At 41.0% G+C, this 13,237-nt stretch overlaps 1 protein-coding gene across 1 annotated transcript in view; it reads right to left on the bottom strand.

Annotated features, from left to right (window-relative positions):
* Positions 1–10,289: 10,289 nt before the first annotated feature.
* JAG1 (jagged canonical Notch ligand 1) overlaps positions 10,290–13,237 on the bottom strand; it is a 42,395-nt gene continuing 39,447 nt past the window's right edge. Inside the window, 1 exon segment of the mRNA XM_040429899.1 lies at positions 10,290–12,643. Coding sequence (XP_040285833.1) covers positions 12,189–12,643 — 455 coding nt within the window. The 3' untranslated portion in view covers positions 10,290–12,188.

Here is a 13,237-nt window from a genome sequence, read left to right on the forward strand (position 1 = left end):
GATTCTCTAGCTCACTATCAAACTGGTATCTAAGACTCAAGAATTTGTGATCAGATACACAAAAGATAGATACAGAGTATACCCACAGTATAAGACGCAAGTCTATTTCCAGTGGCTGGCCAATTTCTACTATTGTGCCTTGAGACCTGAATTTTTATGACATGTTCCCACATCATGTAATTGCCTTTATTAGATGTTCAAACAACATTCCCAGACTATCCCTTTACCACTATAAAGCTATATAAATAAATATTTTAATAAATGCTTTTATTGCAGCTATTATTAAGCGAAACACTGATCCTTCTTAGTTTACTGGGAAGCAAGTCTATTTCTGCTCGAGCCTGGTGAATCATCTTGGAGTAAAGGAAAAAAGAAACACGAAGCAGCAGGGGGAGACTTACTGCGTTTTCTTCCATTACTTGAGTGATTTCCTTCCAAATCTATGTGACACTTTAAACTCTGCAATTCTTATGAAGGAAGGGAGGGAAAAGCAAAATAAACCATAGACACCACTTATTGGTTAGACCACAGTGACCGTGTAACCTAGTGGCAGACATTTTCTAGACTGAGCCACGAAGAGGTAAAATAGCAGACGTCATTAACATCACAAATGGTCGCCTCATATGTATAACATTATGGTCCTAGTTTGTACTAAAACTTTGTGGTCAATGCCCATAAGAGCTTGTAAAGGCTCAATATTGAGCTGAAACATCGCTTGATGCTACAGAGTTTTTTTCTGAATGCATGTACTTTGGTTTATTTCAGATTACATAACCATTATTAGTCAATGAGTGCTTGCAATCATGGCTTTATTTCCACATAGTGACCACATTACTCAATATATAGTATACTATATCAGATGTGATATGATGGCGGAAATATCTCCATAGAAGTTGTTTGAGCCTGACAAAAATGGATCCATAACAGATTTGTATTTAATTTTTTTTTTTAAATGGAACGGACACGCCAAGAAAATATGTTTATGTCCATGAGCACAAGAATTTGACAAGAATCTTATTTGAATGATGCTTATAAGAAAAAAACAATTTTGGGGGGGGATGGGAGCATTGAATTTTAAACCATCGATATAAATGAGCAGATTTATGTTTGAAAAACCCACAGACCTGAAATATTTAGTAACAGATTTTATATTTTTATTATACTGTTTGGGCTGTGTTTGTTTCAAAGGACTGCAATACGCTGGGGACATTGTGCAGCATTAGGACTTCAGGTGACTGCTTGCAGGAATGCACCTTGACTACATAGATTATACGGTTATATTTCCCCCAAAGCATAATGAGCTTTATATTGTTTTCAGTCATGACCAGAAGTGAGATATCCGGCTATCCCACATTATATTCATTTTTATGCATAAATCTTTTTTTAGAAAATCGAAATAAGTTAAAGGGCTGTCTTTAAAGGACAACTCCTGTCCAAATGCTGTATTAGGGTTTTAGGGTATTTGGGCATTATAAAGGGTGAAGGGCAGCGATGGACTGGCCATCGGGAGTACCGGGAGAATCCCGGTGGGCCGATCGAATTATGGGCCGCCGGGCCAGGGCCGGCGCCACCCATAAGCAGAGTAGGCCACCGCGTAGAGCGCACTCTGCCTGGGGGCGCCGGCGCTCTGGAGTCCGAATTCCGAGTACTATTAGCCGCCGCCGTGCCACGCCCCCTACTTGTGAGATCCATCCATCTAATTTCCTACTAGCCGCCGCCCGCGTCACGCCCCTACCTGTGATCCATGTCTGACATCATCTGACTGCTGCGCCTCCTCTGCATTAATGATCTGACTCCTCCTGCTGTTTGGGTGTTCCTAGTTGCCGCCGCCGGCCGGATCTTCATAGTGGATGTGCTGCTGCAGCCTGCCCCTGTTAAGTCGATTCAGCGCGAGATCCCGCGAGGCCGGAGGAGGTCACGGGTCTCGCGGGATCTCGCACCAATACACACGATCCATCCTATCGTCATATCCGGGGGGACGTCACAACCGGAAGTGACGACTGAAGGTATACAAATATTACGGGGGTAGGGAAAGAGCACTAGACAAAGAAGACACCCCACAGGAACAGGATCATCAGCGTCAGCGAGCGACACAAGTATGTACGGGGGGGGGGGGGGACTTTTGGCGGCAATTTCAAATTACATAATGGAGTCTGACTGTGCACTGTCTCTGGGGGCAATATTACTGTATGTGGGGGCACTGGAGGGGCAAATTACATAATGGAGGGCACTGTTTGTATGTGGGGGCAGTATTACTGTATGTGGGGGCAGTATTACTGTATGTGGGGGCAGTATTACATAAAGGAGGGCACTGTATGTGGGGGCAGTATTACTGTATGTGGGGGCAAATTACATAATGGAGGCCGAAAAAGGGGGCGGGTATAGGGGTGTGGTCAGTGGGCGGAGTCAAGGGGCGGCAAAATTACCTCTTGCCTAGGTAAAGTGGGCCGGTCTGGCTGAAGTCCAGGGCCACTTTATTGTCCCAGTCCATCCCTGGTGAAGGGAAGTTTCCCACTTGGGACTACCATCTGTTAGCCAGAACTGAAAGCCACTATGGGAGAGTTCACATCACCGTTATTTTTCCATTCTTCTGATCCGTCAACAAAAACAGATCCTGTGCATCAGTTATGCACATTTGGCATCCATTTGATCGATTTCTGTCCTGCTGCAGTACTTTTTTCTGTTTTAAAAAAACGGATCTCAGGTGAAAATGGCTCAAATAAATGCCAAATATGAAAAACTGATGCACAAGATCATTTTTTTTTACAGGATCATTTTTTTTTCTTTAGTTTTCTGTTCTTCTGATGGATCAGAAGAATGGAAAAATAGCGGTGATGTGAACTCTCCCTAAGAAATAGAGCCTCCTGGCCATGTACATCATGTTCACTCATTTTTGGGATTGGGCAGCACAGCTTCCCGCTCAATACAATTGATTACTGGGGGTTTCAACTGCTTAACTTGCTGTGATTGGCTGATTGCTGAAATGGAAACAGGAGTGGACTGGCCATAAACCCTACAGGAAAATTTCCTAGTGGGCTGATGTCCAAGGGGCTGCCCGAGGGCTCCTCATGGCCACTGGGCAGGTATATAATGGTTTGATGTTGTCAACATTAATTAATGCTAGAAAGCATCAGGTACTTATGGACCTGGCGAGCGGCCAAAGATGCCCTCCTGGATTCAACTGTATTCTGTCCTCAGAATGGTGATATGGCAGTATTTTATGCTGTACTGTGGTATTTGGTTTTGCTGGGGTGGTATTTTGTGCTGCCTACTTGTCTTACCCCCATCTTTTGTCAATTTGGACTTGCCTTCAACATGGGGCCACTTTTAGGGTTTTTTTCCAGGGCCACTTTAAGTTCCCAGTACACCCCTGCATGGTAAAGAAGACTATATCACAATTATCATGTGTCATTAAAATGGCTTTGACTCCTGACAACCATATGGACAGCATTTATCCTGGATTTTCATTTTTCCTTTGGATCTTCCCACATCTCAATGTGATAATCATCATTCCTGTAATGGGATCTGTTCCTTTTATTGCTGGTTTTTTGCTTCCTTTTTGTCCAGTAAGTTGTGGCTTCAAATAGTGTGTCCAACTAGAGATCGCTTCTGTCTAGTCATTTGTGCTTCAAATAGAAGGTTCTTCTACATTTGTTCAGCGATCCTCTACATGGAGTTTTTATGTCCTCCTCATGTTTTCGAAGTTTTCTGCAAAAACATACTGTTAAGTTAACTGACTTTCTGTGAAGTTGGCCCAGTGTGTGTGCATCTGATATTAGGACAGGTTGAAAATACCATAGACTGCAAGAAGAACAAAGAACAAGGCATAAAATGCCACAGGTTGCGCACACACATTAAAAGAACAGCAGCCAAAACCATAGATTGTGGCATGGCCAACCATCTAGTGTGCATAGTGGTGTCCTGATTCTCCCTTGCGAGAAGGGGGAAAGTAGGGATTTTTTTTATTGCTTAAGGGAGATAATGTCACGCTTCGGTGTGGGAGGGAAACACCACACCGAGCATAGGAGGGAAGGGGGAATCAGGCCTGAGAACTAGGGAGGAAGATGGACACCTCCTAGTGAAAACCCTAACCAAAATCCTGACTGACTACTAGTATGAACAGACCCTAAAGGCAGATGAGTTCATACACAGGAATACCTAATCCTATTTAGCCCTATAGGACCCTGGTACTAATGGCATGGACGAGACTACCTGTTCCTCCAAAATGAAGGACGAACAGGAGTCTACTTCAGGCCTAATAAAAACAATAGGGAAATTCAACACACAGAACCCAAACAAAATACAAAAGGGAAAGGAAAGACTTAACTTCAAAGAGGCTATGGAAGCACCAGGAACTCAGCCAAGATCCAACCACAAACAATCCACAGGCACAGAAGCTATAAACCGCACAGCATAGTGGGAGAATCAACTATAAATAAGGAAGGTTAAATGACCACATAAGCAACACCTGGAGGCAAGGGGTATAGCCATTACCAGAAACAACACAGACAAGGAAAACCTGTCAGATCAAACCACGCGTTGCCAGTCTCACAGATCTCCTGCCACTCACTGTCGCCGGGACGTCCGTATGTCTCGGTACGTCCGTGACCGATAAGCTGCAACCACAAGTGCCTGGCAGCAACAATTCCTCATCTCCCTGTTGAAAACATATGTATGCATGTGTATGGGAGGGTTGAAATTATATGGCCAACTTTAGTCACATGTAACTTGATGAACTCTTCTAGGTTTTCTCATCTTTTACCAAATACCCAAGTTATCTGTATTACTGGTCATGAGCTTTTCATTTATATATAAATCATTGACTCGGTTCTTTAGGTCTTCTTGGTATCTTCTATACAAAGCATGTCTTCATATATAACAGAGGTATTGTAGCACCTTTATGATATTGACATTTCCAGAGCAGTCACCCAGCCCTGTTTAAAGACTATAATCAAATAACTGAACACTTCTTTAAGATCACTGACCAGACCTACCCTGCAGTGTAGGAAATTTAACTCATTCCTGCATTGAAGGTTTCTTAACACTTTTCTATATTCCACCTTAATGTAATCTAGAATATATATTTTCTTTAAGTCATCCATCAATTATTTTGCACATACGCAGAAAAGATTTTGCTTCATCTTTTAGAAAGATCCAGGAGATGTTAAAGGGGTAGTCATACTCTTTCTGATCCCCTACTGCCCATGGTTTTGATTTTTCCCAATGGTCTCCCACTCTGCTTCCAGCTTCGATTTGACCCCCGAAATGTGCCTGCTGCAGCCACTGGCTGATCTGCTGTGAAATGTCTGTGCCGAGAGGAAGTAGAAAGCTTCACAAACAGAGCGGAGGGGGATCAGTGTCCTAATATTTTACAGCATTCTAAGCAGTTTTCGGGGGAAAAAAATTCCTGGCGGAACAAGCCCTTTAATAGTTTGTATGTCATTAGAACCAATGCCAATAATACCAAGTTAAAGGGGCTGTCCAGGCTTTTACTATTGATGACATATCCTCACCCGACACCCCCACCGATCAGCTCTATGAGGAGACTGCACACGTGCTGTCTGCTTCTCTTCCTGTTCACTGCTGCGGTCTATGCGAAAGACCATAGACCGCAGCAGCGGACAGGAAGTGAAACGGGAGACGGCATGTGCACACTGCGCGAGCGGTCTCCTCATACAGCTGATCGGCGAGGTGCCGGGTGTCAGACTCCGCCGATCTGATATTGATGACCTATCCCGAGGATAAATCTTCAATAGTAAAAGCCCGCACAACCCCTTTAATATGGTGCACATTACAATTAATATTCCAAATCTGGATGCCCCTTACTCTAGTTCAGAGGCACTTCTGCTTTGAGCAGAGATGTCCAAGATCGACATAAACCCTAGCACCCATATTTCTAGATACTGCGTAGCTTGCATTGAGGCAGACATAGCTCTCCAGTATATTGAAAAGTTGGCAGTTTCCTGAAATGTGGCAAACGTTCAGCCAAAACTAATAGCGTTTCTTTTTTGAAGATTGCATGCACAGTCAACCCACAACTATCAAGGCCTACATTCCTACCCATGACGTATAACTCAGTACGATATCTTACCGTACAAGAGATACTTTTGCCATGCACTAACTGCTATTCCTGTGGGAGTTGCAAAAAAAGGTGTATGGAGTGCCCACAGCGAAAAATCATCAAATATTAAAGGGAATGTTCAATCAGAAAATTATCTGCTGTTTAAATCACTTTATATTTAACATATTTTTAAAGAATTTTTGATGATGCTGTATTTCATTTTCCATGTATTCCATATATTTAAACAAAAAAAGATAAAAACCTGCAGTTTTCACACTGGCCACTATGTCTAATAATTAGCACCACTTCTTGGTCGGTTACAGATCACTTTACTGCAGTTAAATATTATTCTAAACGTGCCTGTAATGAAGGAGATATCACCTCTGTGTATAGAGAAGACAGGATCCACCATTCACAGTAGGTGATTGTACAAGGAAGGAATAAATTGACAATGACCTCTGCACAGGTCACAGAGCATGCCTAGAAAAACTTTCCCATGTAAGTCAATAGGGTCGCCTCCTGATCATTGAGTCTATGGCCCATGGGGCTGCCGTAGAGCAATTTTCTTAACCTCTTCCGGATACAGGGCGTGCAGTTACACCCTGATGTCCTGGTACTTAAGGACACAGGGCGTACCTGTACGCCCTGTGTATTTCCGATCACCGCCGCGCGGTGGGCGGTGATCGGAACAAGGTGCCTGCTCAAAACATTGAGCAGTCACCTTGGCTTAATGCGCGGGGGGGGGGGGGGTCCTGTGACCCCCCCCCGTGTTGGCGGTTTGCGTCTTTTACATGCGGCGGCGGTTGCGGGTGGCGGTGCCATCGGGTCCCTGTGGGGCTGTAGGGGGGACCCGATGGCATGGAAGGCATCGCGCTGCCTTCCGGTGAGGAGCTTGTGAGATCCAGCCCCCAGGATCTCACAGGCCGGAAGCTGTATGAGTAATACTCACTGTATTACTCATACAGCCAATGCATTCCAATACAGAAGTATTGGAATGCAATGTAAAGGATTAGAACCCCCAAAAATTTAAGTACCAAAGTGGGACAAAAAATAAAGTGAAAAAATAAAGTGGAAAAAATAAAAAGTTTTCCCCCAAAAAAATTCAGTTTCAAGTAAAATTAAACAAAAACGTAATTTTCCCCAAATAAAGTTCAAAAAAAAAAATTGGTAAAAGATAGGAAAAAAAAAAAAAAAAAGTTGACATATTAGGTATCGCCGCGTCCGTATCGACCGGCTCTATAAACAGATCACATGACCTAACCCCTCAGATGAACACCGTAAATAATAAAAAAATTAAAACTGTGCTAAATAAACAATTTTTTTGTCACCTTACATCACAAAAAGTACAACAGCAAGCGATCAAAAAGGCGTACGCCCACCAAAATAGTACCAATCTAACAAACAGTCACCTCATCCCGCAAAAAATTAGCCGCTACCCGAGACAATCGCGCAAAAAATAAAAAAACTATGGCTCAGAATATGGAGACACTTAGACATAATTTTTTTTTGTTTTGAAAAAGCTGTTATTATGTAAAACTTACATAAATAAAAAAAGTATACATATTAGGTATCGCCGCGTCCGTATCGACCGGCTCTATAAAAATATCACATGATCTAACCCCTCAGGTGAACACCGTAAAAAAATAAAAATAAAAACTGTGTAACAAAAAACATTTTTTGTCATCTTGCAACACAAAAAGTGCAATAGCAAGCGATCAAAAAGTCATATGCACCCCAAAATAGTGCCAATCAAACCATCATCTCATCCCTCAAAAAATGAGACCCTACCTAAGATAATCGCCCAAAAACAAAAAAAAAATATGGCTCTTAGACTATGGAGACACTGAAACATGATTTTTTTTGTTTCAAAAATGAAATCATTGTGTAAAACTTACATAAATAAAAAAATTGTATACATATTAGATATCGCCACGTCCATGATAACCTGCTCTATAAAAATACCAGATGATCTAACCTGTCAGATGAATGTTGTAAATAACAAAAAACAAAAAAAAACTGTGCCTCACAAAAAGTGTAATATAGAGCAACCAAAAATCATATGTAGCCTAAACTAGTACCAACAAAACTTCCACCCTATCCCGTAGTTTCTAAAATGGGGTCATTTTTTTGGAGTTTCTACTCTAGGGGTGCATCAGGGGGGCTTCAAATGGGACATGGGGTCAGAAAAACAGCAAAATCTGCCTTCCAAAAAACCGTATGGCATTCCTTTCCTTCTGCGCCCTGCCGTGTGCCCGTACAGCAGTTTACGACCACATATGGGGTGTTTCTGTAAACTACAGAATCAGGGCCATAAATATTGAGTTTTGTTTGGCTGTTTGTAACTGGAAAAAAAAATATTAAAATGGAAAAATCTGCCAAAAAAGTGAAATTTTTAAATAGACTCTATTTTCCATTAATTCTTGTGGAACACCTAAAGGGTTAACGACGTTTGTAAAATCTGTTTTGAATACCTTGAGGGGTGTAGTTTATAGAATGGGGTCATTTTTGGGTGGTTTCTATTATGTAACTTCTAAGCCTTGTAACGTCCCCCCCAAAAAAAAAAATTATTCCCAAAATGATCCTAACATGAAGAAGTAGACATATAGGAAATGTAAAGTAATAACTATTTTTGTAGGTATTAATATGTATTATAGAAGTAGAGAAATTGAAACTTGGAAATTTGCAAATTTTTGGCAAATTTGGTATTTTTCTTTATAAATACTCCATTTTACCAGATTAGCAAAAAATGGCCTGGTCCTTAAGGTCAAATAAGGCTGTGTCCTTAAGGAGTTAAAGGGAACCTGTCACCGGGATTTTGTGTATAGAGCTGAGGACATGGGTTGCTAGATGGCCGCTAGCACATCCGCAATACCCAGTCCCCATAGCTCTGTGTGCTTTTATCGTGTAAAAAAAAAAACGATTTGATACATATGCAAATTAACATAAGCGTCATATCTTACTTGTGTGACCAGAGAAGAGTCACATTTTCAAGCTCTGGCTCATCTCAGGTTAATTTGCATATGGATCAAATCGGTTTTTATACACAATTAAAGCACACAGAGCTATGGGGACTGGTATTGCGGATGTGCTAGCGGCCATCTAGCAACCCATGTCCTCAGCTCTATACCCAAAATCCCGGTGACAGGTTCCCTTTAAAGGAGTTATCTAACCCCTAAAAATGCCTCCTCATACTCCCGGGCCCCTCACAGAGGATGCACTTACCTGGCTCCCCGGCACCCACATCGCTTCTGATGCCCACCATGCAGATGAAAACATCTGGTGTCAGGGGGTGGGGCGGCGGGATGGTGTGTCAGCCAATAGCAGGCCATGATGGGAACGAGCCTTCCTAGCATTGCCTGCTATTGGCTGCCCCCCCGACGCCAGATGTTTTTATCTGCACAACAGGGAGATGCAGCGGCAGGTGTCAGAAGCGACGCAGGTGCCGAGGAGCCAGGTAAGTACAACCTCTGGGGGGCCCGGGCGTATGGGTAGGCATTTTAGGGGTTGGATAACCCCTTTAAAGATTTGTAAATGCTGTTAACAGCTCAGGCAAGATGGCAGCCCCCATAACCATGTTCAGGAAATAGCGTTAAAAATAAATAAATAATTCTACAATCAGAAAATAAAAACATATAGGATATGTGCTACTAAAAATTTTTACGTGCAGCCCTTAGTACCTGATTAAGGGGAGTGATTCCCCGAAACGCGTTGTATTGCTGCAATAAAATACTGTACTCCTGATCCTGGTGACCTGTGGATGGTCTTTTGTGCCGTGGGACATTTTACTTCTGCAAACTAAAATTTTTTAGTGACATTTCCTTTAATTTTCTTTCTACATAGGAGGCGTTTCATGTAAATTAAAGGTGCATTTACATGTGCTCACTGAGCAGGCAGTTATTGGGAAGGGACTGCTGCTCGTCAGTGGAGGTATGGCTACTGCAATCACTCTTCTTCATACACATTCATAGTTCCTGGATAGCAGATCCCTGTTTACATAGCACATCTGATGCCAATATTGCACAATACAAGAAAAAGAGAACGGGTGGTATTCAAGAAACCCTAATGTATATCGATGAGTTATTAAATATTTAAGTACAGCAGCTCACAAAATGGATGCCACAGTTGTGTGCAAGTGGTAGGTGCTGGTGCATTTAATACATAACTGAAATATAATGGACAAGTGCTAACAAGCAGTGTACTGAACAAATGTGAAATCCAATGTCACAAGTTTTTCATACAAAAAAAATTTAATAAATATTACTTTCCAAAATTTGTAGCCTTGAACAACACATCAAAGAGGCAGGGTTTATATAACACTAATATCACAATACAGGGAATCTTCAGGATCTCTGTGGTCGATGATAACAGTTTCACTTTTCATGTAATTGTATACATAGTGTGTAACCATGGGATTTGCAGTAGAATGAGTACCTCTAGTAATACAGGGGTCCACGTATGGGATGCAGTGCACACAGACAACGTTTTGTGCTGGCCTTTTGATATCTAAGAAGTATTTGTTTGGGTGATGGCAGAATACATATGTAATCTCTGTAGAATCTGGAATGTATTTGTATGAATACAGGAAAAAAATAAAAATCAGACAACAAAAAGAACATCTTGACATCGGAGTTTGCCATTTAATTTGCGACATGAGTAGCAACCATCTCTAGTGTGCCTTTAGTGGGTAATTACATCAAGGGTGCCCGTGTACCTTATTGGAATGGAAGGCAGTGTATTAGGTGGAAAAGCAACAGCGATCACTGGGTTTCTACTGTTCAAGTATTCAAAAACTAGCTTAATGGAATACTCTTGAGTATCAGTAGATTACGAAAATAAAAAAATAAAAAATAATATCTACAAGTGGTTCTTTAGTTTTCAAGGTGGAAGAAAATCAGAATATACAAAATACAAGATTGCGGAGCTTCAAACTTCACACAATTTGAATTTTTTTTTTAATTATTATTATTTTTTTTTAAACATGAACGCTGACATTCCTTGTACATGAATAGCTCTACATGTTTCCTTAAACTGCCTTGTAGCAGAATATCTGCCAGTCACACTTATTCCTTATTTTTTATTTTATTTTTTTAATATCAAAGGCAAAGCAGCAAAAGATTTTTTTCCCTAAACTCTACCTCTGAAAACGGTTTCATTCTTAACTTACAAAAGTTTCTTTAAGGGATGCTTTATAAAGGTATTTAACATCTGACAAATGTACAAAAAACAGCATTGAGGCATGTGCGCCTGTCCTATTCATAAAAAATAAAACTATTTTAGAACACCTTAAATTTTGGCATATAGTTAACATGTAACAAGAAATGAATTTAAAAAAAAACTGAAGCCACAAAGCTTACAAAGCTATCAAAAACCTTCAACTCTAAACAAGTACATATAAATAAAAAGGAATGATATTTAAGGCTCTTGATTATTAAGTTAATAAATCAAATATACACAGTGATTAATAAAAAAAAATAAAAAAATATTTACAGGTCTATACAAAAACTTCTACTTGACAATTCTTCATATTACCAGCAACAGCTGACAGTCTTGCCCGCCGCCCCCAATTCCCAGCACAAAATACAATAAAAAAAATAAATAATAAACCTAATTTTTCGATAGTTGCTGTGGTTCTGAGCTACAAAGGCACTTTCAAATACAGAACTAGTTGTACATTACTACAAAAACCAATATACAAAATAAAAAAAAATTATACATAATAAATATAAATAAAAAAGGTATTATTCTAAAGACTGCATTATTATGGACACCAGTCAAAAATGTGAAGGGTAAAAACAAAACAAAATAAAAAAAAAACAAACAAAAAAAAATAACCACTAGCCAACTGCAAAGGCAATGCACGATCTTCTGGGATGTTTCAGCTGTGGCTGAATTGACATTAGGGCACTTTTCACTAGTTTTGCATAGATGTGAAATGCAGCACTTGGTATTCCAGCCAACCACAGCAACTATCTTTGCCAGTGTAAGCCAGCTTGTCAAAACTTAAATTAACATAGGGATTCTAAGTAAATAATAGCCTTAGACTCAAATATTACACAACAGTTTAAGAACTAGAGACTCCCGAGCCCTTTACAGCAGACACCAGCTCTGCATGGCAGCGCCCTGTCCGCTATACAATGTACTCCATCCGATTTAAACTTTGTGCTGTTTCTAAGTCTCTGTTGTCCTGTTTATTTGTCCAGTTTGGCTGTTTTGTGGGGGTGCCATTAGGCGGCTTTTCATCTCTATCGACTAGTGTGTAAGCTGGCTGCTTCACATATCGGCTCTTCTGCTGGTGTTTGTCCATGTCGTCTTCTTCCACTTCTGAGTTGTGTGTCCTTATTTTTGCATTAATTTTTTTGTTTTCGTAGTCTTTGATGGGGACGCTGTTGGCTGCATGCTTTTCAATGGGGTTTTTAATCTGGTTCAGTTGCTCCCGGACGTTGTTGGTCGTGTTATCATCAGAGGCTGTGTGACTCTGGCTGCTTGGCTTTCTACGTTTCCAGATGCACCAGTAAAAGGCGGTTATCAGGCAACAAATCCAGGCCACCGTGAGAACGGAGCTCAGCAAGGGCACAAGGAAATCTAGTGGGAAGATGAAGGCGTTAGTACAAAGTCTTAACGCACACAGAAAGTAGATCACTGCAGTTTACAAAAAGTTAAGACATCCATCACTAAGACATGCCCCTTTAAGTGCATATATGTGTTATTGTGAGCACTTTAAAGGGTAATCCTTTGACACTCCATTTCCATGGCTTTCTGGATTCCTACTGTTCTCTCTCCTCTCTGGTCCCTCTTGACGCACAAGAAATGACTGCTCAGCCAATCAGTTGCTGGTGTGGCCAGCGTCTGGCTGAGTGGTCATTTCCTGTGTGTTGCGTGGTATCCAGAAAATGTTGGTACAGGGCACTACTGTAACTTGTGGGCAACATCAAGGTATCCCTATGTTGCAAATGAATCCAAATTGCCCAAAAATATATTTTTCCCCCCTTCGCAAAACATTGAAGTTATTGTAGCAGGACCACAACTTGCAGACACTTACATGTAGAGTAAACTGGAGCAATGGCTCCTCAGACAACCCACACAGATGACTATGTCTTCCGACTACAAGTAAAAACCACCTAATATACCCATAAAAGTCCCAAATTCCTATAATGGCCTATTACTTGTAGACCACTC

This window comes from Bufo bufo, chromosome 4 (assembly GCF_905171765.1).
Source record: "Bufo bufo chromosome 4, aBufBuf1.1, whole genome shotgun sequence".
NCBI classification, from domain to species: Eukaryota; Metazoa; Chordata; class Amphibia; order Anura; family Bufonidae; genus Bufo; species Bufo bufo.